Below are 24201 nucleotides of genomic sequence, written 5' to 3'. Positions count from 1 at the left end.
ATCGCAGCTTTTCTTCTTCTTCTTCTTCTTCTTCTTCTTCTTCTTCTTCTGCATATCCGGAACTTTTCACCAAGCTGTCGATCACTCAGCTCCAGATTTAGGAAACAGACCCGAAACTTTCAGTTTGCTCAGTTTGTCCTCCTGTGTCAGAGAGCAAAGCACCGTTTGTGTTTCTGAGATATTTCTGCTCAAGCAAGCGAGAAATTACCTCGAGTTAGTGTCTCTGCTGTCAGAATACAGAATATATCATCCGAGATTAGATATTCAAGGATGTTTACATGTTTTTTTTTTTTATACATGGAAAATAAATCATGTGAGAAGTTTCTAAGTGATCTTTAAAAAGTCTCTCTTCTACATATCTGCCTGATGGTAATCCACACTTTAAAATGAGATTATCAGCACCAATATAGATTATTCCCAAATGCTACTTCTTACCTTCCTGATCGGGTCGGACAGGACAGGTGGATTTAGAGCACCTTTCATACGAGACGTTAAGCCTCAACTCACCTGGACTGAAGTTATTCCAGAGCCATGAAATTAACTGAAAATTTACACCAAAGACTGTGAACTGTAATAAATTCTACACATAGTTGAGATCTAGAAAATAATTATCTAAACCAGAAGTTTCTGAATAAATGAGATTTTCCATGTAATGTCTAGTTTTTTTTAAATAAATATTTTAATGTGAAAATAAAATAAAAAATCTAACTTAATAAATTTGCAAAACGTTCCTAAAATTTGCCACAAATTCCAATAATTTTTAAATTAAAGAAAAATTTTGCTAAATTATGGAAAATTAGAAATTTTGATGATTAGACTTTTTGACAATACCCAAAAGCCAAAAAAATAAAAATAAATTTCAATCATTTGCAAACATTTTAAATTTTGATTTTTTTGTATTTTCATTTTAATGTGGAAATTAAATAAAAAAACAGACTTTGCCCAGAATTTCATATTTTTTTATTAATTTGTAAAAAATTGCTTTATTTCAAAAACTGGAATTTTTGACAATTTGCAAAAAACAATTTCAGTAATTTGCAAATATGTTAAATTTTATTTTATTTTGATATGGAAATCAATTTTAAAAAATGGACTTAATACATTTGCAACACTTTCCAAAAAAAATTCTGGAATTTTAAATAATGTTTTTAATTTCAGAAAAATGGAATTTTTGAGAATTTGCAAAAGTTAAAAATAAAAAAAAACATTTAAATAATTTGAAGACACTTGAAATTTTGATTTTTTTTCTAAATTTTTTTAATGTCAAAAAAAGATTTTTAAAGCAAATAAACTAAAGTACAGACTTAATCAGTTAGCAAAACTTTCCAAAAAATTGCCCAGAATTTCAAATGATTTTTAAACATCAAAAAATTGCTCAATTTTTTTCAAAAATTTAGATTTTTTCGACAATTTGCAGAAGTTTTAAAAAAAATCAATGTCTTTAATTTGCAAACATTTTGAATTTTAAATATATAAAAAAAGAAGTTTGCCAAAAGATTTTTATTTTAAATTCAAGAAGACAGAGGTAATGAAATTACATTTTTTAGATGAAAGATATCAAACTTGATGTTGAAACTTGCAGTTCCTGGAGTGTCCACCGGAGGTTTTCTGCAGAAACAGCAGGAACCACACACACACCCAATTAAAAAACAAACAAACAATCTTTGAATAAACAAACCCGTTTACACTTTAGTTTTTAAAACAGTCTGCGCCTGAATGAATCCTTTCTCCTTTCGAACACTGAATTTGAATAATTTAAAATCTGATTATTTATGAAGTCATTGTGCGGCTGACTTGACTGACAGGTAGGCACCCTGTAGCTGTAAGCGAGGAGGCTGACGGCCCGCCTCTTTGCCTCATCTTTCAGTTTATCTTTATTGATCAGGCATTTATAGACAGTGTTGAAAACAGCCATCTGTTTACACATGTCGTGTTTTTATTGGACGCTTGTTTTCTTCACCTGTAAGGCCTGAAAGTTGGAGTGCAGGTTTTTGAACATGGTGAGGTCTTCAGTTTACTGCAGGTGTTGGGGCCATGAGATCCAGGTGTTTGCCGACTGCACGGTGAACTGTATCATCCTTTATCAGGTAGCAGAAATTACCTGAGGGTCATAAACTGTGGGGAAACCCACCACGGTTCAGCTCTGCTGTTAATAATCCACAGCTGTTCGTAGTTTATGAGCTGTTTCAGACTTTTAAAGACCGCCTGAGGTTAACAGACACGTTCCTCGAGTCATAACGTGACTCAGAAAACGTGTTTCTTTGTGTGGTCGGCTGTTGCCATGGAAACAGAGACAGAGACCTTGACTGTGGGACAAAGTTTTTCTTGATTTTTTGTTATTTAGAGACAAACTATCAACAGATTTACTAAAAATAGTCCCTGAGAGATTCATCCTGTATTTGGTAACCAACAGGAGTTATCGTTTGGCTTCACTCCCCGCGTTGTTACGTCGTGTTTTTGGTTCAGGCTGTTCTCAAACGTTGGCCTCAGTGACCTTCTCCTCAGATAACTCAGAGACGTCTTTGTGGAGGAGTAAATCAGCTGTTTGTTTGGTCTGCTGTTTCTGAAGTGTGACTGCTGAAGGTTACTGAATCTCCTTCCTGTTTCCTGAACGTAACCTGCCCAGTCGTGGTTAATGTACGCAGCGTTACGTAACAAAAGGCACTTTGTCATCGTTAACCTCTGACCCCAGTCAGCTGATCAATGAGGCAGCAGAGCAGCTTTCTGCTTGTGTCACTGCTGTTACCAAACTTCACTAAAAACATGTGGTCATCACAGCTCAGCATTTTGACACAGCGTCAGAGGTCACACCGGGACATCGCCACTGAGCGCGCTCAGTGTGGAGCTCAGTCTGTTTCCAGTTTGTGAGTTTCATACATTTGATTCAACGATTTGTTTCAGTGCAAGTCTGAATAACAGAAGAGCCTGTGAGGATGGATCTAATTTTATTTTCATCAAACTGTGCTCTTTCTTTTTCGGGTGAATCAATGAAATTTACAAACCTGAATGATTTGAATAAGTTAAAAGAGAATATCACAAAAACACATCAGAATATAACACAACTTCCTGATCCTCAGAGCATTCCCTTAAACGTCATAATACACTACGTCTTATTTCAAGCTATTAGAGAGAAAAAAGCCTGACATGCTTTACAAAATCTACTATCCTGATAAGAAAAATCTACTTTTTAAGTTTTTGGAAATAAGAAAAATGTTTTAATACAAGTAACTGGTGCCGAAGCTTGGAGACGAGAAACAGTGAAACACTTTTGCCTGGTTTGGTCAGATTTCCACCAACTAAGGGCCTGTGTCCACTGACAGCTGACACTTTCCTGAAAAAACCAAAGAAGTTTACATCCCCATCACTGACCAATCAAAATAAAAAAGGTTTTAGGAATGGTGCACTGCAAAAAGTGAAATCTAATCAAGTGTTTGTCTTATTTTGAGTAAAAGTGCCATATCTTACTAAATATGAGCCACAGTCTCCTGACGAGTCAAGAGGAAATGTTTTATTTCAAGATATTTAAGGACAAAAATTGATGTAGTCCCTCAAGGTTCAATCCTTTTTTCACTCTGCCTTTATTTATTTTATTTATTATTATTATTATTATTATTATTATTATTATTATTATTATTATTATTCATTTTAATTTTTTACTAACCCATCTCCAACAGAGCCAGCATTTTTTTTATTTTATTACTTTTTTTTTTTTCTTTTTTTAAAGAAAAAAAATTGGACTTTTTTTCAGTGGCCCTAATCCTCTTCTGTAGCTACTAGTGGACACTCGAGGAACTGCAGTTTTTTTGGTTTGTTTGTTTTTTTTGTTTTTTGTTTTTGAAAAAAAAAGGAGACTTCTTTCTCAAAAAGAAAAAAAAAATTGGACTTTTTTTCAGTGGCCCTAATCCTCTTCTGTAGCTACAAGTGGACACTCAAAGAACTGCAGTTTTTCTTTTCTTTTTGTTATTTTTTTTTGAAAAAAAAACAAAAACAAAGGACTTATTTCTCAAAAAAGAAAAAAAAAAGACTTTTTCTCAGTGGCCCTAATCCTCTTCTGTAGCTACTAGTGGACACTCGAGGAACTGCAGTTTTTTTTTCCAAACTTCTCCATTGGCTTCATATTTAAAAACTGTAGATTGGTGCTTGTTTTGTTCACCCCAGTAAAAAATGATATGGGTTAAAAATAAGCAGAAAAACTTTGGCACAGAGTTTTACAGTAACAACAGAATTAAGAGACAGAAAATTGTTTCCATGTTTGTGTTGCAAATCTATTTCAGCAGATACTTCCTTAAAAAAAAAAAGTTTACATAGCCCCCCTGACACCCTTACTTTTATCAATTTTTGTCTTTTATCAAAAGTTGAGCTGTTTTTATCTTTTAAGCACTTTGAGCAAGTTGTGCACGCCTGAACTACTGTAATACACTTAATACTAGCATCTCCGTATTGCACTTTTCACACATTCTGCAGCTCGACTTTTAACAAAAAAAAAGTGAACATACAACCCAAATTCTTGCATCTTTGCTCTGGCTTCCTGGTAATTTTAGAGTTGATTTTCAGGTTTTATTGCTTGTTTTTAAAATGTTGAATGGACTCTCCCCATAATTCCCTGTGTAAATCTTTTATACGTATCTTTATTTCCTTTATATTTTTTGTCTTTGACTCTGAGAGAGAAGATTTCCAATGTGTCTGGACTGTCGATCCATCTATGAATGGCAAATAAAAAACCTTGAATACTTGAATTCTTGAATAGTTCATCTCAGATCTTAATTTATACGCCCAGCTCCAGCTTGTGGAGCTTAAGGCTTCATACAACATAGCCGGATATTTTCAAAAACAGATATCTTTCCCTCATTCGCTTTTAAAAACAATTTTGTCCACAGGTAGCGGGCGAATCCACCAATAAGTGCAGCTCATGGCATTTCAAACCTGTATTTGGCAGCAGTTTTCAGACATAAAACCTCTGGCAGCCAATCAGGATGAGCCCCCGTCATTCAACTGTGACGTTTGAGAATTGAAAACTTTTTTCCACATCTACGCGAAACCGTGGGACCAGAATTTTCATAAAACATTGTTTTTTAGTAACGTAAAACCTAGGTTTGGTGTGGACGAGGGGTGTCAACGTACAGATTTCAATGCGGTTTTCCAGATACCAGGCCACGTGTGGACATGGTCTAAGGTCAGACTAAAAACCAGGGTGGACTAAATAAATAAAGTCAGGTGAATATGGCTCATTGGAGGATAATTTGAACATTTAAAAAATAGGCGTAACTTCCTGAAAGATCAGTGGACTAGCGTTTAGGAAGTTTGGCCCTCTTGGATTGGCCCACCCTTTGACCTCACAACCGTCCTCATGGTTCCTGTCGTCCCCTCCAAACATCCTAAAAGGTTTGTCTCCTTCAGGATCTGATCATCTGAGCTGGAACACCCGGGCTTTACTGGATCCAGGGTCTTTGGACTGAGCTGAACCGCTGTGATCCTCTGCTCAGGGTAAAACTGGACTAACTTAGGAGTCCGCAGACTGTGAAGGGTTAACTCTGCCTCTTTAAGCCTCTCTGAGCCTCTTTGTGGGCCGTGTTGTGTCGTCTCATAAATCTGCAGTAAGCTGAGCCTGTGATTTATGAAAAACAAACACTCCTGATGCCAGGACCGTCAGTGAGACCGTCTCTGTTTATTCTTGGTTTCTGAAGCAGCACAGATCAGGATTTTCACAGGTGGACTCCAACAGATCTGTGGTTTAAAGAAAAATCTCTGTGAACGTGTCGAGGAGCAGGGGGCGGTGCAGTCCAGAGTTCCTGGGTTTCCAGGATAATTCCCCGTCACCTTAAAGCCCGATCAGCAGAGCAGCCCAGCACAAAGGCCCTTTATGGAGAAGTGACTGAGCTCTGCTGCAGGAGCCGCGCTGACTTTCGCTCTCCGTGTTCCCCTCTCCGAGTCATATGACCGGCTGCAGGGTGAGAGGTTAGGGAGGCTGAACGACCCGATTGTGCAACTCTGCAAAACCCCCAGCCCCAGCGACCTCTGGGTGAAACATTGGAGATGTTTTTAGAGTATCTGATCAAAGTTTTATCTCTTGTGGGATCTGAGTTTTTCTCTCTGTGGCTAAAAATAAATCTGCTGCCTCTGGGTCTGAATGTTTTCACACCGTGTCGGTATCAGGCTGCGGTCTCCGGCTCATGAGCTGATTCGTTCTGTTTCACGGAGGAACGCAGAGGTCTCGTGTTTTCATTGGTCATGTTGTGTAGAGACACGTTACAGAAATGTGCATCCAGTTCCTGAGATTACAACTTGAAATTTGCTCTAAATACAGCGGTACTGCGTGCTTTTGGCTTTTCAAAATAATAGCATGATTTTTCTCTCAGCTCTACAGTCAGATAAAAACAGAGTGGCAGATTTAATCTTTTTTCATAAAACAGAAAACTCAGCAGTCAAGTGTTTTTCTTTCACTTTAAACTTGAAGATTTCTGCACATCAAAAAAGTTTAATTCAAGTTTTATTTTGAAAGGAATGACAGGGTAAATGTTTTCCAGCTGCAAACAGCTGAGAGAAAGGATAAACTTTAACATGTATCTAGTAAATAAGAAGCGACTTGTTTCATAATTAGCTTAACTTAGCTTTAGCAGCAAGACTTAGCCTTTAGTTTCTTCAGGTTTTCACTCACTTTAAAATCACTGATTGATTTTAAACGTTGGTTTTTGGACACATTTAATCAATAAGATCCAGTTTAGTCAGATAAAAGTTGCATTGTTTTGATGCTGTTTCTCAATTTCTGTGTGTTTTTATTTGGTTCCTGATAAACTTACTCATAGTGTTTGTCTTAAGATAACCGTAGGAGCAGGTCCGGACAGATCTGCGGACGTTAAAACAGAAAAACTTTGTTTAAACTTTTTTAAAATTTCCAATCAAATAAAACAAACACCTCGTGAAAAGTATCTTATATCTTCTCCTGCCTTCAGCCAGAAATAATCACAAACTGGTTTCATTCAGAGATGCTGATGGACAGCACAACAGCCAGTTTTTTTAGTTTACCTCAGGGTAGATGTAGATGATGACCTTAGCCGTTACACAACTGAAAAAGGGAGTATTGTGCTTTTTTAGTCTTTATTTTGTCCCTATGGTGCCCCGTAGTATTTTTACTTGGTGAATAGCTAAAAAACACAATTTTTCTCTCCCTGTTTTTTTTTATGCCGGGGCCACACCGGACGCAAATTGGCGAATTTAAACCCACATCATGCCTGAGTCTTGACAAGCTGAGGGGCTGACGCGCGTCACTGTGATGGCGGAGTAGAGAGCTCGTTCATTTAAAGACAGAAAGCTTAAAAGAGCATCTGAAAAACAATGAGCTGTGGTGGGAACAGGGCTTAGGAGGGCGTATTCAGACCTGGACTGTGTGGTCCACTTTAAACGGACCAGGGTTTGTTTCCCACGCTGGTGCGGACTTTTCATGCAGGTGTGAATAGACACAAACGAACCCTGGTGCAGACCAAACAACCGGACCCAGACCCACTTTTTGAGGTGGTCTCGGTCCGCTTCCAAACGAACTCTGGTGCGGTTCGTGGTTCTCCGGTGCAGGTCTGAATACAAACCAAGGTCCATCTGAACTAACTACAGGATACATGCTCCTTTTGGGCCTATAGAGCCACCGTAACCCAACCGTCTTTGGTTCATACCTGATCCTCCGTCTTCTGTTTAGCCACGCTGTAGCTAGCATGTTGTGGGTCAGGACACGCAGAGCATAGCGCCTCCTTGCTGCGATCATTGGTCTTCCTGTTCCTAAATTGTAAACGGTGTTGTTAAGCTGCTTTGAAGGAGCTGCTCTTGAAACTGAAAATGATTTAGCAGCTCTAATAAGAGCACAAACACACATGTTTACCTCCATTTCCAGGTCTGTACTCTGTGTGCCGCCCTTTGTCAGTGCTGTCCAATGAGAGCACTGATCCTCACACACCTGGATGTGTTTACAGAATATAGTCCACTTGATAAAAGTACAATCTGAATACAAACCGCACCAAACCAAAAAAATAAAGTCAGCTTTTGGTCCGGAGCAAACAAGTGGACCAAAGGACTTTTCTGCTCTGAATACAGCCTTAGACTCCCCGCTCCAAAAAGACCTCCTCCCCTCTGATTGGCCAGCCCTCTAGAGGTCTGTCAGAGGCAGACCTTGGTGTTTGAGGCCCAACCTTCCATTTCTGCAACATATGAACATGTAGAGGTTTAAAAATCTGCACATGCTCACTCTGAAAACTCAGGGCGCGGATGCTATCTGTTGCTTGTGCTTGTTTACATCCTGGTAGTAAGTCTTTATAGCAAGAAAGCAGTGGCCTAAATGTGAATCTGGATTAATACAAGTTTTGAGGGGAAAAGCTAACATGCTTCAACCCAAAAGTCTCAAAATCCTCTCTGAAAGACATGAAATCCCATCAGATATGTGCTGTCTTGTATATTTCATATTGATTGTGGACCCAGAAACCCAGACTCAGCTGCTATGCTAACAGCTCGTATCGAGGGGAGCATAAATGAGAATCTTAATTAGCTTTTTATTGGAGGCAGGTGCATCATTTAAAGCCTCATATGATAATTACATTAAACTCAGTGAGAGCTCAGAGGGATGATAAAGGTCTTTAAATGATCACTTAAAGCAGTGACTCTGTGTCTTTACTCTGTTACCGCCTGGAGCAAATCAGACTGATCCAATCAGAGCTCAGAGATAAGATCTGTCTGGAGAGCTCTGACCGGTTGTTTTGTTTCTTCGTGTGTCAGAGCTGAGACGTCAGACGCTCAGTTTTTCTTGTGTTCGTTTCATATGAAGTAAAGACAGACGGTCGAACAGGTTGAGGTTAATATTCAAATGATCTGAGGGAGGAGCTGAAGTGTGAACAGACACGTGACAGATCTGGAGCGCGCAGGGTCAGAGACGGATCCTGTGACTGTGGCACTTCATTCATGCCTTTCAGACGCAGCGTGCCTCCTCTTTGTGTCAGACATCTGGCTGCCGTCTCATTCACTCCTCCGTGACTCACGGTCGTGGTGGTTTGAATCAGACTCTTGTTTGGCGGAGCTCTTTGAAGAAACCAGGAAGATTAGAGAGCTTAGAGCACAAATGTCAAACTTTAGAGCTCGTTGATGAGGAGTTGGAGCAGCTCTTTGATGTCCCGTGACCTCAGGCTGGAAATGCAAATTATTTTCATTACAGAACAAAGTGAAAACAGCTTCAACTTCCCCGACCGGAGCTTTTTCCGTTCTGCTCCAGCCTGGAAACTAATAAGTTAGAAACCAAACAAAGCAGCGACCCTGATCTCAGGTTAACAAACAGTAACAGTCTGTTTATGTAAGAGGGCAGGTGGTTTCACTAACTGGTCCAGGTCCTGTTCCTCTGTCAGACTCTTCAGTTTCCACAAAGATCAGATTTAATATCAGAGTTAATGACACGCTGAGCTGACTGTCTTCTTCTTTATTCTGAAACCATCAGTCCGTAGCTCCCTCTTCCTGTCTTCAGGAGTCTGTTGGTGGGCTCTGAAGGTCCAGCCTCTGGTTCTTCTTCTGCCTCTTTCTGCAGTCTGACCTGTCAAAGCTGCAGCTCAAAGTCTCCTCTTCACAGTAACTGAAACTGAGACTGGGACTCTACCACCTCTTTGAAGCTGCTGACTCTCAGAAACTGGTCTTCTGGTTCTGGTTCTGGTTTGACTTTGGATCTGACAGACCTCTTCCTGATTTTTGGATGCCACCAGAACTCTAGAATGATATCAAAATTCTAGAATGTAATTATTATTCCTGAATGACATCAGAACTGTGGAACCGTTTCAGGATTCTAGAATGTTAACAGGGTTGTGGAATGTTTCCAGGATTCTCAATTGTGACCAGAATTCTAGAATGTTCCCTAATTTCCAGAATAGCATCGCAACTACACCAACCCCAGAGTTCTAGAAAAATTCTAGAATAATTAAAAAATAAAAAATCGCCAAAATTCTAGAATGTCGCCAGTATCCAGAATTTCAATATTATTCTTGAACAACACCAGATTTGTGGAACCGCTTCAGAATTCTAGAATTTTACCAAAGTTTGACATTGTTTCCAGGATTCAAGAATGTCGCTTGATTTCTAGAGCATCATCAGAATTCTTGACTGTAAGCAATATTCTAGAATGTAAATATTATTCTTGGATGACATTAGAACTGTGGAACTGTTTCAGGATTCTAAGTTTGACCGGAATTCTAGGATGATCTGGAATTTCCAGGATATCAATACAATTCTACTCTGACCTTAGAGTTTTAGAAAAATTCTAGGATTTTTTTTTAAATGTCACCAAAATTCTAGAATGTCACCAGTATCCAAAATTCCAATATTATTCTTGAATGACACCAGAGTTATTGTTTCCAGGAGTCTAGAATGTTTCTCGACTTCTAGAACATCTTCAGTATTCATGAATGTCACCAAAATTCTATGATGTCACTAGAATTCTATGATGTCACTAGAATTCTATGATGTCAGATAGAGATGGGAGAAAAAAAAAAGATTAAAAAATGAAAAGAAAGAAATTTTTTTTTGGGTTTTGCATGTTTTTTTTTTTTTCAATTTGAATCTGTCATTTTAGTCTTTATTTATGAGCTGGGTTTGAAAAAAGTTGGTGCTTTTCTCCATCAGTGGGCAAGATCTTTCTCTTTGACTCACATGATGTGCATTTTGGGGAAAATATGGTTCCTGTTATGGTTTGTAGACACCATCATCATTCATGCTGCTTGAATTTCATTAAAAAATCTGGAAAAAATCTGGATGTTTTAAGACATTTGAGCAGTCGTGTATTTTACTGACAGGATGAGTAGGAAATGCTTAAATCTCTCACTTTTTCAGCCCAGATCTTTGATTTTGTTTTGCATCTAATTTAAAAATGATCGTTGAGGACTTTTATTTTGAAGGTGGATTATGCTAATCTGCCAAAAACATCAGTCGCTGTGGAACGAAGACAAAGAGAAACACACCTCTCATACCTGTGGCCAGTTAGATTCTAAACAGACGTGTTTCATAGAGTCTGACGCCAAAACACACGGCGAAGGCTTTTACCGTACCACAGCTCAAAACTTCATAAAACATCTGTTAACTTTGTAATCAAATGATTTCTGCTGGATAAGAATATATTTCATACTACAGGAGATTCTTCAAAGATAATCTGAGGTCAATCTGAGAAAACGAGCACAGAGATGGTTTCCTGGAGTAAAATCTGCAGCTCGATTGAGTTTTTTCTGTTTCAGCTGAAAGGAAGTGAAACCATGTGTGTCACACTCACACACACACACACAAATAGACACACACAAGGAAAAATAAATGACACTCACATGTTTCCATAAAACTCTCCTCAAACCACAGAGAGTGTTGAGAGATTAATCTGTTTAATCTGTTTAATCTGTGTCTTTCTGATGCAGGAGGAGCGTCGCGGCCGATGGCCTCGTAGAAATCCCTGCGGGTGTTCATCACATCGTGCTTCTACACACTCCCCGACCACTTCCTGTTCTCTGGTGGCACCGTGACGCAGACGCTCTCTGAACGCTCAGAATGGATCACTCTAAAAACCCTGAAACCTGTGGAAACAGGGTCTCTGAGGAAGTCCTGGTCTGAGCGAGGCCGGTCTGGACTCTGCAGCATGCAGGCAGCCATGTCCGAGCTGGGATCTGTGGATGATGGACCAGTGAGCTGTGACTTCTCTCCTGATCTGTGCAGAAAAACATTTGAGTCGAACAGTTTTGAGGCAGGAAGCTTCTTCCCTGGACTGCGTTCTCTGCCGGGCGGCGGCGTCTGGAAGGACCGACGGCTGGTGCCGCGCTGTCATCCCTGATTTCTCTTTGCTGAACAGATTTTTAAGCTAAATTTGGCGAAAATGGAGGAACTAAGAACATCCGCTCTCTGGAGCTTTTGCATTGAAAATTTGAAGCCCAAAGGAGTTTCCTGTTGTGAAATTCTGACCCCCATGGGGTAAGAACTGAACCGAGCTTGGGCGATAAAGGACTGGAAATCTGAGAAGGTCGACACCTGGAGTTCTTCTCTGCCTCTTGAAGGATGAATTGCCCTCTAAGGAAGAAACGCCCCACGCGTGACTCCGATTTCTCGGCCATCGCCGTCCCCTCCATGCACGGGTCTGGGTATCTGGAGTACGCAGTCGAGACCCACGCGTCCAAGTCCTTCAGGGTGATGGAGGAGTTCAGGCAGAAGGAGATGCTGTGTGATCTGGTCCTGCACGTGACCTATAAGGACAAGATGGTGGACTTCAAGGTGCATAAGGTGGTCCTGGCCTCCTGCAGCCCGTACTTCAGAGCCATGTTCACCAGCAGCTTCAAAGAGTGCCGAGCCTCCGAGGTCACCCTGCGCGACGTCTGCCCCCAGGTGGTGGGAAGACTCATCGACTTCGCGTACACCGGGAACATCATGGTGGGAGAGAAGTGTGTGCTGCACGTGCTCCTAGCCGCCATGAGGTGAGGGTCAGGTTTGTACACTGAGACAGGTTATGATCTGAACACTTCAGGGAACGTAAACGTGGATTTTTCCATCTTTCCCTCCAAGGTATCAGATGGAGGACGTCTCCAAGGCGTGCTGTGATTTCCTCATCAAGCACCTGGAGCCCGGAAACGTCATCGGCATCTCCCGCTTCGCCGAGGAGATCGGCTGCACGGAGCTCCACCTGCGCAGTCGAGAGTACATCAACACACACTTCAGCGAGGTGAGGTGATGAGTGTAAGCTCTGCGATGCGTTCAGGGAGGTGTTTGTTTGTGGTCTTTCACCTTCTCCTGGTCCAGCTCCGGTTGCTTGAACAAATCTATCGATCTGTTTCCAGGACAGAGTCAGAACTTTGGTCTCAGCGCTGTGTTTACTTTTTCTCTCACTGCATTTTCACTCTTTTCCATGAAGCTGCTTTAGGATCCTTTAGAGCAGAAGTTTCTGGAACAATTTCTTCCAGGAACTAGGTTTATGTTTAGCTCTGCTGTTAGCCTGTTAGCCTGTTAACATGGAGGATCTTCAGCCTGTGCTGGTTTTGATGGAGCCTTATTATCACTGCAGATGGATTTGTTGACATTAGAAAGGAGACGAGCAAAACATCTGTTGATCTCTGCCGTCTAAAGTGTAAATACATCAAAGTGGACCAGTGTTTTGGCTTTATTAGTTACCTTGTTTATTGACAACTTCTTAATTGACGTAGAAATTTTTATATTCAGTCGTTTATATATATATATTTTAAATTAAACAAGAATAACTTCCCCATGACTTCTTCTGTGTTTAAACAGCTTTTTAGACATTGACACTAAATAAAATTAAGACTTTACATTTTTTTATTTCACTAAAAATGCATCACCTCTTGCAAGACAGCTTAATTTTTTTTTTTTTTTTGAGATTTTTTGCAATTTATTTTCTCATCCCATTTTTTTTTACTTCAATATTCTGACTTGTTTTTAATTTATAAAAAAAAAAATCTTTTTTTCTGAAGATATTGCAAATAAAACATTTTTGCAAATTTAAAAGATTTTGAATTTCTAAAAATTGCTAATTATTTTAATTTGATTTTTGATGAAAAAAATGGCAAATTATTGAAATTTTAAATTTTTTTTGATTATTTTTGCATTTTTGAAGATTCAAAAAAAATTTTTTTTAATTTTTTTGCAAAAATTATAAATTTCCAAATTAAAAAAAAATTGCAACTCATTGAAACGTCTTAAATTTTGCAAATTAGTGCAGTTTATGATAATACAAATTTTTCATTTTTTATTCAATATTTGCAAATTATTGAAAATAAAAAACAATGACATCACATGTAAAATTTTTATTAACACATAAAGCAACTTGTTTATATAATCATTCACTAGATTTCTCCTATTTTTAGGATTTTAGACACTTTTTTTGTCTTTATTGTGAAGATAAAGTAGATTTTGTGGCTCCTGAATGACTTTAATCCAGGTGAGCTGAGGGAAAATGGATCTCAGGAAAGTAAAGGTGTCAGATTCCTGATTTAGGAGATACTTAACCAGGTCCATCACAGCTGGGGGTCAGCTGTGTTTAAACTGTTTTGGTCGATCATGAATGTGAATCTTCAGTGAGTGGTGTGTGTTATCTGACCGTGCTGTTGTGTTTCTGGTCTTTCCTGGTCTCAGGTGATCAAGGAAGAGGAGTTTTTCAGCCTGTCCCACTGCCAGCTGCTGGAGCTCATCAGTCAGGACAGCCTGAAGGTGCTCTGTGAGTCTGAGGTGTGTACCAGCAGCGTTACTGCTCCTGTCTCTGCAGCGTGAAGCGTTTCTCTGTGCAGAACAAACCCGTGACGTCTGATTCCCACCAGGTGTATAAGGCGTGCACAGACTGGGTCCGCTGGGACACCGAGGGCAGAGCCCAGTACCTCCACGCCCTCCTGAACGCCGTTCACATCTACGCTCTGCCTCCAAAGTTCCTGAAGACCCAGCTGCTGTCCTGCCCCATCCTCAGCAAGGTGAGCCTCACCCCCTCCCCCTGCCCGTGGAGGAGAGGGACGGACAGGTGACACCTGGCCCTCGTGGGTGAACTCCTCTGTTCCTGATGTCCTGCTGTCTCTCTAACTCCAGGCCAACTCCTGTAAAGACTTCCTGGCTAAGATCTTCCAGGACATGACGCTGAGGAAGCTGCCGCCTGCGCCGCACCGAGGGACGCAGCTCATCTACGTGGCCGGAGGGTAATCATCTCCTTTTGTCCCGTCACCAGCATCCTCCAGCAGATTTATGACTGCTTTCAGATACTCTGCATGATTAAGCTCCGTTTATGAGACCAGCTCCTGATATTTACCATCACTGAGAGATAGCACGGCTCGTTTCTGACTTAATGAGTAATCTCTTCCTGCAGCGTCTGTGTCCGCTTGTAAAACTCAGCGTTTGTGTTGATCTTCATAAAAACACTCAGCAGCTTCAATATTTGATGCTATGAGAAACTCAGTCACTGGAGACAGAAAGGCTCAGGCTGCCCCCTAGTGGCCTTAGAGGAGTCCTTCAGTCCCACTGAGGAGACCCAGGGTTACACTCTGTGCACACAGATATTTTCCTCTTTATCCTGCAGGAAACTTTTATTTACTCGTTTACTGTTCATACTCTCTTAGATGATATCTGTTTCTCAGATGTGACAAACTTAAAGAGGGGGTGTGGTACTTTTTGAAACTTTATCCTGTCTCTTTGGTACCTGAGAGCTCATAAACATCTCTAGTTTTCTCTCACTGTTGTTTCAGAAAACTCTAACTTCAGCCTCTGTCTGAAATACTTTGTGTTGTCTCTTTAAAGTCACCCCACCCCCTTCCCTCTGATTGGCCAGATCTCTGCAGGCCTGTCAGGGGGCGGAGCTATGGGCAGACCTTGGTGTTAGAAGCCCGGTGTTTGATCAGTAGCCACTTTGACGCTACATTTAACAAGTTTTCACTACTCCTCTGACTTTTTACTGGCCGATGTTAAGCCTCGTTTCCACTGAGTGGTCTGGTTTGGATCGGTAAAGCCTGATCCTGTTTTAGTTTCCACTGGCGTGTAAACTGGATGCTGATAGCCACATCAGCTATGTTATAGTATGATGCTATAGCAGCGCAACACAGTGTACCCCGCTAATAAATCCAACAAAGAAGAAAAATGTGTTTGGCCCCAACAGAAGGGAACCAAAAAGTTGGGACGGTACGGGTCGGAAATTTGGGGACCTGTCCTGGTTTTAGTCAAAGGAAACACTTGGTGGAAACGGGGCTTTTGCGTCTCTTTTGGGTCACTTTTGCAGGTCCCTAGCCCGAGGTAAAGGAGGAGGGTTGATACTTTGGCAGAAAAAAAAACAAAAACAAGCTGGAACAGAAGAAAGTTCATTTGTAGTTTTAAACATATTTACAATGTTTTTTACTCACTTTCTGTCTGTTATTACTTCCGTCAATATAACTCAAAAAGTAACAAATGGATCTTGATGAAATTTTCAGGAAATTCTCAAAATGGGATAAGGAATAAGTGCTTAAATTTTGGAGGTGATCTGGATCACGGTCTGGATCCAGGATTTTCTCAAAGGATTCTTTATAATAATAATAATAATAATAATTTTATTATTTGTATTGCACTTTTTAAAACAAAGTTTACAAAGTGCTTTACAAGCATTCAGCACAAAATAAAACACAAACAAACAAACAATGAGCACAATAAAATAAAAACAAAAAGCACAGTTTAAAATAAGACCAACAGTGAGAGACAGTGTAAAAAGACATGAGGTGAAAAGGTCCTTTCCATAATTTATAGTACTTAATAGAAACCCAGACAATACAAGAACCATGCAGCCTAAAAAGAGACCATGAGGACCAATCATAAAAAAACATAAAATCAGCAAGAATAGGAAATGCAATTAAATAAAAAAAAATAAAAATAAAAATAAATAAATAAATAAATAAAATAAAAATCTAAAATAAATAAATAAATAAATAAAATAAAATAAAAATAAATAAATAAATAAATAAAAACACATAATAGTATTAATAAATTAACAAAAAGGAGTAAAAGAAGGTAAAGAAAAACAAACAATAAAACAAAATAAGATAGAGATAAAAGACATTAAAAGATGGTAAAAGACCGTAATAGACGGCATCACATAAAAGCAAGTCTGTAAAAATGAGTCATTGTGAGATAGGGCTGTTTTCACCATATGTGTGTATAACTCCACCATAAATGGTTGGATTGCTTTACAAAACAACACAAGACAAGGTCACCATCATTTCTGACAGATGTTAAAGTACGATCCGGATCCTGGAAATATTCTGGATACTAAGATCCAGAATATGAAATATGTGCTGGGTCATCATCATTTTCAACACTGTCAGGAAACAAATTATCGTAAGAACCTGCAACTAACACCAAACTGTAGCAGACAGTCTGCTGAAAGGGAGTATAACATTAAAGTCGGACTAAAGTGTTGGTGACAATCACAGTATGCTTGAGGAGGTCTGCTCTCTCTGAGGGCTTTTCTTTTTTCTGTCTCCTATAGCGTCCATGACAATTACATGCCAACGGCTAAATTTGCAAATTAGGTGATGATGCCATCTAATGACTTCAAAGACAGCCAATAGCAGCTTTCGTTACTGAGGAGTTGGCAACACTGGTTTGAAGCCCGCTCCTCTTACCTCAATGTCTCAGGAGATCCTTATGAGATGAAACATTTGGATACGTAGAGGTTTGAAAACCTGCACATGCTCAGTCTGGTACGTCGTATCTTTGCAGGTACCAGCAGCACTCTCTGTCCTCCATGAAGGCGTACGACCCCAGGAAGAACGTGTGGCTGAAGCTGGCCGACATGGGGAGCCCGTGCAGCGGTCTGGGAGCCTGCACGCTCTTTGGACTGCTCTACACTGTAAGTCACGCCTGCTACAGGAAGGCTGAACACGCCACTTAACAATCCTCTGAATCTGGGCTCTAATCCTGTTTCTGTGGCTCCAGGTCGGAGGAAGAAACCTGTCGCTCCAAACCAACACCGAGTCCAGCTCCCTGTGCTGCTACAACCCCATGACCAACCAGTGGAGCCAGCGCGCCTCCCTCAACATCCCCAGGAACAGGGTGGGCGTGGGCGTGGTCGACGGCTGCATCTACGCCGTGGGAGGCTCCCAGGGCTCCACGCACCACAACACGGTGGAGAGGTGAGACTTTCCTGAGCCGCGTGTGTGTGTGTGTGTGTGTGTGAGGGGATGTTTTTTAATTTAACCAGGCACTCCAGAAGTAATTTGATTTTAATGACATCTCATTCAGGAGGATGAGTGTAATGAGCCGGCGTGCGTTTACCTGAGTGTTGGCGCGGGTTACGGCACGAGAGCCTGAAATGAAAAGCTGCCATTCAACGTAAAGAGGAGTTGAGAAGTTTGCAGGTCGTCCTTTTTAACCTAATTTAACAACAACACACACTCCTTTAAAACATGTTCAAACACACTTCTGAAGAATGTGGATCTGCGCGGGAATGCTTCGCTCCGCTGCGGTCAGGGAGGAGTTTTAATATCTGATATTAACGCAGCTTTCAATCAGTCACAATGAATTAAAAACAAAAAGAAACAAGGCGTCCTTTGTTAGTCTGTCTCCTCACAGGGACATGACTCAATCCTTTTCACGTTTGAAGGTATGGATTTCAGAAAGTGGAGCTGTTCATCGCAGGGTTATTATTAGAGCTCATCAGACGCCTCTTTGGAAGTCATCTCATGAAAAGCTGCTAAATATAATGAAAGATGATAAAAGTGTTGGAATGGAAATTCACCATGAGAGACGTCAAAGGAGATTTAAGCACTTTACGGTAACAACAGACGACGGAAACGGCTCCAGAGGACGGTTCCCAAAAGAGTCAGAGCAACACGTTTGATTCAACAGGAAGCAGCAGGTTCTCTTAACTAACGTGTGTTTTTACGTTGCTCACCACGCAGCAGTGTCAGGGTTTGATGTTCACACTGTGACCTCAGCCTTCAGAGGCCCTTTGCCAAAGGTTTAAAGCTGATGATATAATATCAGACACCTTCCTATCAGCAGATTGCAGCGCAACAACACCTCGCCCTGAAACCGTCCAATCATTAACCAGAGAGAGAACAGAGGCTCACGTACTCCTCTTCTTCACTGGTATTGTTTCTAGTTTAAGACTGATCTGAGTTTAGGAAGAATTCATGTTATAAAAGGAGACTGATTCCTTACTTTCTGTTAGTAAAACCTGCGTTTGCAGCTCAGAGGTAGCTTCGAACGATTAGCTTCGTTAGCATCAGTCTGAAAACCTTTGGTCAAACCGAAGGGGATAAATGCAGCAGCCAGGACGTCTAAAACTCGCAGATTAACACTGGGAGGTCTGGAAAATTATGCTCAGCAAACACCAAGCAGAAAAACACGTTCTTTAAGGTTTATCAAAGCACCATTAGCAGCAGTCATTAACCCTTTTAATTTGTGATTTTATTGATCTTAATTTTAAGCCTGTACAGCACTTTGGCCACCTGCAGTTGTTGTGCAATGTGCTGAATAATAATTAAAATAAATAAAATAAAATAATTTCTATACCTATATCCATCTATATAGATATATAGATATATATTTATATATCTATATATAGATATCTAAAATTTTTATTTTTTTGATGGATAAATTGATTTAAATCTAATATATATATATATATATATATATATATATATATATATATATATATATATATATATATATATATATATATATATATAATTTTAAATTACTTAATAAATCAATTGATTTAAATTCAATTACTTTAAATAAATTTAATTTATTTAATTTATCAAAAATACTCACTCAGCTTAATTTAATTTTCATTAAAATTAATAAAATATTTATATATATATATATATATATATATATATATATATATATATATATATATATATATATATATATATATAAATATTTTATTAATTTTAATGAATAAAAATATATATAAATATATATATATATATATATATATATATATATATATATATATATATATATATAGATATTTATATATATATATATATAGATATATAGATATAGATATATATATAGATATATAGATATATAGATTTAGATATATAGATAGATATATAGACTTGTAGATAGATAGATAGATAGATAAATATATATCCATATATAGATATTTAAAAAATTTAATTTTTTAATAGATAAATTGATTTAAATCTTTAACTGAATTCATGATTTACATATTAATTCAAATAAAATTAATTAATTTAATTTTCAGAAAATGGTCATATTGGGGTTTCTAAAAACCTGAAAATCTCCTCTCGGTTCCTCCTTTTTCAACCTGAATATTTGGTCATGAATACGCCTTCGGGATGTCTCCATCTAAAGAAACATTAATCTGCGTTCTGCACATGTTCTCGTTTGCAAGGAATCTTGGTGTTTTGAGTACAGGAAGTCCACTGTGCTACTGTTGCTATGGATACAGGAGGAGGAAGTGGAAATGACACGCATCGTGTCATGATGTTCTCCGTCTGTGCATTGCTGTTTCAGCCAAAACTGAAATCTGTGCGTTTGTCATATTTTAAATAAAACATCTTATAAGACTTTTCAATGGGCTACAGTCACCTGACCAGTCTGGTCCAGATGTTTCTTAAAGAGACAGTAGCTTGAATTTAGTGTTACAGGCGGACTGAACTGAGGGTTTTTACAGACAGCAGTCTGAAGTCAGGACAGAGTGTTTGAGCCTCTTTTTAAACTCAGTATAAATGTTGTGCCAATGTTCTTCCAGTCTGCTAAGCTAAGCTAAGCTAATAGTTGTTAGTTTTTACTCACTGATCAGTACAGATGCTCTCATTAAACCAGCCGTATTGAAGTGAATAGACTTGTCAGATAAACCTGCTTTCACAGAGTTTGGACTGAGTCGACGTTAAAACTTAAAAACATATTTTTTCAAACATTTCAGGCTGAAAACTTGATTGATCAGTATTTCCAGAGTCCTGTTGGAGGACTGACACACGTGGACTCCTCCTCTCAGTCGGCCCTCGCTGCTGCTTCGACCTCTTTGGCTTCACATTGAGCTGGTCAATAGTTGCCAAACATGGTTGCCAGCTTAACCTAATCCACTTAAAGTTGACCGGCTGGTGTAGATGAGGAGGTTGCTCACTCAGCCGCCGCCCTCTGAGTCCTTTCCCCGCCCTCTGAGTCCTTTCCCCGCCCTCTGAGTCCTTTCCCCGCTCTCCTCCTGAGGTTGAAGTTTTTAAAGATCTGACTCCTCTCTGGGACAAACCATATCAGCTGGTGTTTACTATGTTTGTTTTCTTCTTCAGGTGGGACCCTGAGTCTAACCGCTGGTCCTTTGTGTGCCCCATGTCCGTGGCCCGTCTGGGGGCTGGGGTGGCGGCGTGTGGGGGCGCTCTGTACGTGGTGGGGGGGTACGACGGGCAAAACCGCTGGAACACTGCAGAGAAATACCAACCTGATACCAACACCTGGCAGCAGCTGGCGCCCATGAGCAGCATCCGCAGCGGGCTGGGTGAGTGTGGGTCCTTGTCTTTAGCTAAGCTATGCTAAGCTAAGCTAAGCTCCTTGTCCGAGTGATGAACCCTATGTATTTCCTGTCTCTGTGTGTGCAGGGCTGGTGTGTGTGAACTCCTTCCTGTACGCTGTGGGAGGGTATGACGGGCAGAGCCAGCTGTGCACTGTGGAGCGTTACAACATCACCAGGAACCAGTGGGAGCCCCGGGCCCCCATGCAGTACTGCCGCAGCGCGCATGGAGTCACCGTCCACCAGGGGCGCATCTATGTCCTCGGTGAGTTTCCTCTCTCATGCATTCTCATTAAAAGCTCCTCTCAGGGTTTGGTGTTGCAAAGACTTTAGCGCCCCCTGTAGGCTGAGCACTACTCTCTTTGATGATGCTGCCCTGAGCATTTTAAGTCATTTTCACCGTAAAATACACAGTTTTAAAAGTTTTTGGTGTTAGAAAAAGACTGTTTGTGACTTTAAGTGACACCCACCCCTCAGCATCAGTTTAAGACTTAAGAAATGAAGTAGAATTAATAATTTGGAGTCGTACTGATGGGCTTCTTAGTTTTTGTAGGTCACAGAAAGGCAGCCATGTTTGCATAAATCTGTTTTATAACCAAATAATTATTTGTAATTCTCTAATAATGCTCTTGTTATTTTGTGCAGACTTTTTGTTCAATCTTTTTTACATTTCCTGGTGAAGAGGAGGGAACCAAGTGAAAAAAAGAATCAAAGATAATCTCTGTAAATTCAAACTTTTGTTAAACTTTAAATACAACAATCTATTTATAACTGGAAAATTTGCTGAAACCCAGTTTGATTTAAAGCTCCTGTGAGGAACTTTCTTTTTGCATGGATTGTGGCGCCCCCCTGTGGAAAAAGCTAGATGTTTAACCCTCTTCCTGACTGAACATGTTTAATGAATACAGAATTTTCCCTCACTGAGAAACTTTGCTCTAGAGAATGTAAAAAATATTTTTCTTCAGCAGCAGTTAATCCTTCAGTCTGACACCTACCCCCGTCAGTAATCCAGAGAAATTATAAATACGATTTAAAAAGGTAACATTTTGTTGCTGGTGGTCTAGATCAAGGATCAACCTGCAGATCTTTTTTGAGATTTTTGCCTTTCTTTTAATTTTACTTTTTATTTTACTTTTTATTTTTTGCAAATCTTTTGAATTTTAATTTTTGACATTTGTTTTTCAAATGTAGAAAAAAATACAGATCTTTTTGAAGATTTTATAACTGTTTGAATTTTTTGCAAATTTCAAAACTCTTGGAATTTCTGTTAATGTTTGAAAATTATTTAAATTTTATTTATTTGAAAAAAAATGCAGATTTTTATTTTTTTTTTATTTTTTATTTTATTTATTTGTTTTATTTTATTTGATTTATTTTTTTATTGGAATTTTTTTATAATTTTAAAATGTTTGGAATTTCTGAAAATTTTCACACATTTTAACATGTATTTCTTTTTCATTGAAAATGAGTACATTTTGCAAATTAATTAAATTTATTACATTCAATTTTTTTCTTTTTTTAACATTTGCTAATTTATTAAAAACCAAAAATATGACATTACATGAACAGTTTTATATACAAAAAAACTTCTCCTTTAGATAATTATTCACTGGATTTTAACTGTGTATAGAATTTTAGACACTTTTTTGTCTATATTTTAAAGATAAAGTAGATTTATTTTGGCTCCTGAATGACTTTTCTTGAATGCATTTTCTACAAATGCTTATTCGTAGTTCTTGTTAAAAGTTGTTTTTATTTACTGTCAGTGAGCTGGTAAATAAATGTCAAATAAGTGAGTAAAAGACAAACTTTCTCTGTAAAAAAAAAACAAAAAAAACAGTTGTTGCATCAGACTCTAAAAGCCATCACACTAATTCATTGATTGTGAGCTTTAAAGCTCCTGTTAGGGACTTTGTGCTTGTGTTATTGTTGGCGCCACCTGTGGACAAACTTTGACCCCCTTCCTTTTAATCTTGGAGAATGAAAACAAACTGTTTCAGCAGCAGCCGTTAACTCGACACCTACCCTCCAGCAGCAGCGGTTTAGGTGATTAAACGTCCTCACAGGAGCTTTAATCATCAGTTTGTGTCTGCGTCTTTTCCTCCAGGGGGCTTTAACCAGCACGGCTTCCTGTCCAGCGTTGAGAGCTACTGTCCTGAGAAGAACGAGTGGACCTTCGTCACAAACATGCCCGTCGGACGCAGCGGCATGGGTGTCGCTGTCACCATGGAGCCGTGTCCGGGCAGCCTGCCGGAGCAGGAGGACGACGAGGACGGCGCCACATAGCGAGGACCAAATCTGCTGAGTCTGAAGCGTTGAAAAAACAGTCGTAAGTGGTGCTGCTTTCCAAAAGAGGACGAGGATTAAAACACATCCCTGTCCTGGAGGGTCTGATCCCACCGTGGAGACTTTAACTTCCCCTGAAAAAGGTGCTACGACTGAAATCCTACAGATCCTGGTACTTTTTAACGACAGGTTCTCCCACAGCTGTTCGCCGTCTCCTCCAGTATTCAGTTTTAGACTCTGGAAGACCTTCATCCTCTGTTTCTCCTCCTCTACCTCCGTCTGTCTGAGTGAGCACTTTCCTGGTGTGTGGATGAAACTGTGCCGACTACAAACTGCCATTTCTGTTGAATCCTCTCTGATTGTCTCACTGTTTTCTTTGTGTCTGAAAATAAAGTGAATGGCGTGACGAGTGGCGAGCTCGGTGTGTAGTTACTGACCTCTGGTGATGGCAGCTGTGTGTAACGGCGCGTGCGTCGCCACTAGATGGTGGAATGAGTCCAAAAACAGCTGCGAGTGTTTTTCAGTCCCTGCTCAAACACTTGATGATGAAAACTGAAAATCTCAGTTTTTTTTTATTCCTGCTCTGATTGTGGGAGTCGCCGCCGTTTGTCACCAGCTGCACACGCCGCTCGTCTTCTTACTTATCTCTGTCTCTGCTTAGCTCACCTGCAATTATCCCAGCAGGACGCCACAGAACGCAGGATCCACACAGCAAGCGGCGTGGGCCCGCGCGTGGAGCGCTCTGACAGAGACGAGGGTCACAGAGAAGAAAGGCGTGTTTGTTTGAGCGGTTTGATCATAAAGCACGGCAGGCAGGTGATGGCCGCCGGGTGTTTGTCTCTCTTTCAGAGCGGCTCAGATTTCAGGCGGCTGGACGCGCGGCGTTGTGTGGTTGCTGCGTATTGACAGAGCAACCTGTTGGGCGATGCTGAGCA

The 24201-nt window shown here is 39.8% G+C and overlaps 1 protein-coding gene across 1 annotated transcript in view; it reads left to right on the top strand.

Moving 5' to 3' along the window:
- keap1a (kelch-like ECH-associated protein 1a) overlaps positions 1-23664 on the top strand; it is a 24552-nt gene extending 888 nt beyond the window's left edge. The window contains exons 2-11 of the mRNA XM_074692768.1: positions 11412-12455; positions 12544-12700; positions 14125-14217; positions 14307-14453; positions 14566-14672; positions 17215-17344; positions 17431-17627; positions 20763-20968; positions 21069-21245; positions 23088-23664. Coding sequence (XP_074548869.1) covers positions 12043-12455; positions 12544-12700; positions 14125-14217; positions 14307-14453; positions 14566-14672; positions 17215-17344; positions 17431-17627; positions 20763-20968; positions 21069-21245; positions 23088-23266 — 1806 coding nt within the window. The 5' untranslated portion in view covers positions 11412-12042 and the 3' untranslated portion in view covers positions 23267-23664. The remainder of the gene's footprint in view (positions 1-11411; positions 12456-12543; positions 12701-14124; positions 14218-14306; positions 14454-14565; positions 14673-17214; positions 17345-17430; positions 17628-20762; positions 20969-21068; positions 21246-23087) is intronic.
- The last annotated feature ends 537 nt before the right edge of the window (positions 23665-24201 follow it).

This window comes from Halichoeres trimaculatus, unplaced genomic scaffold (assembly GCF_033239565.1).
Source record: "Halichoeres trimaculatus isolate MK-OKI-2021-1 unplaced genomic scaffold, fHalTri1.1 fHalTri1_scaffold_17, whole genome shotgun sequence".
NCBI lineage: Eukaryota > Metazoa > Chordata > Actinopteri > Labriformes > Labridae > Halichoeres > Halichoeres trimaculatus.
This window is presented reverse-complemented; position numbering and strand designations above follow the sequence as displayed.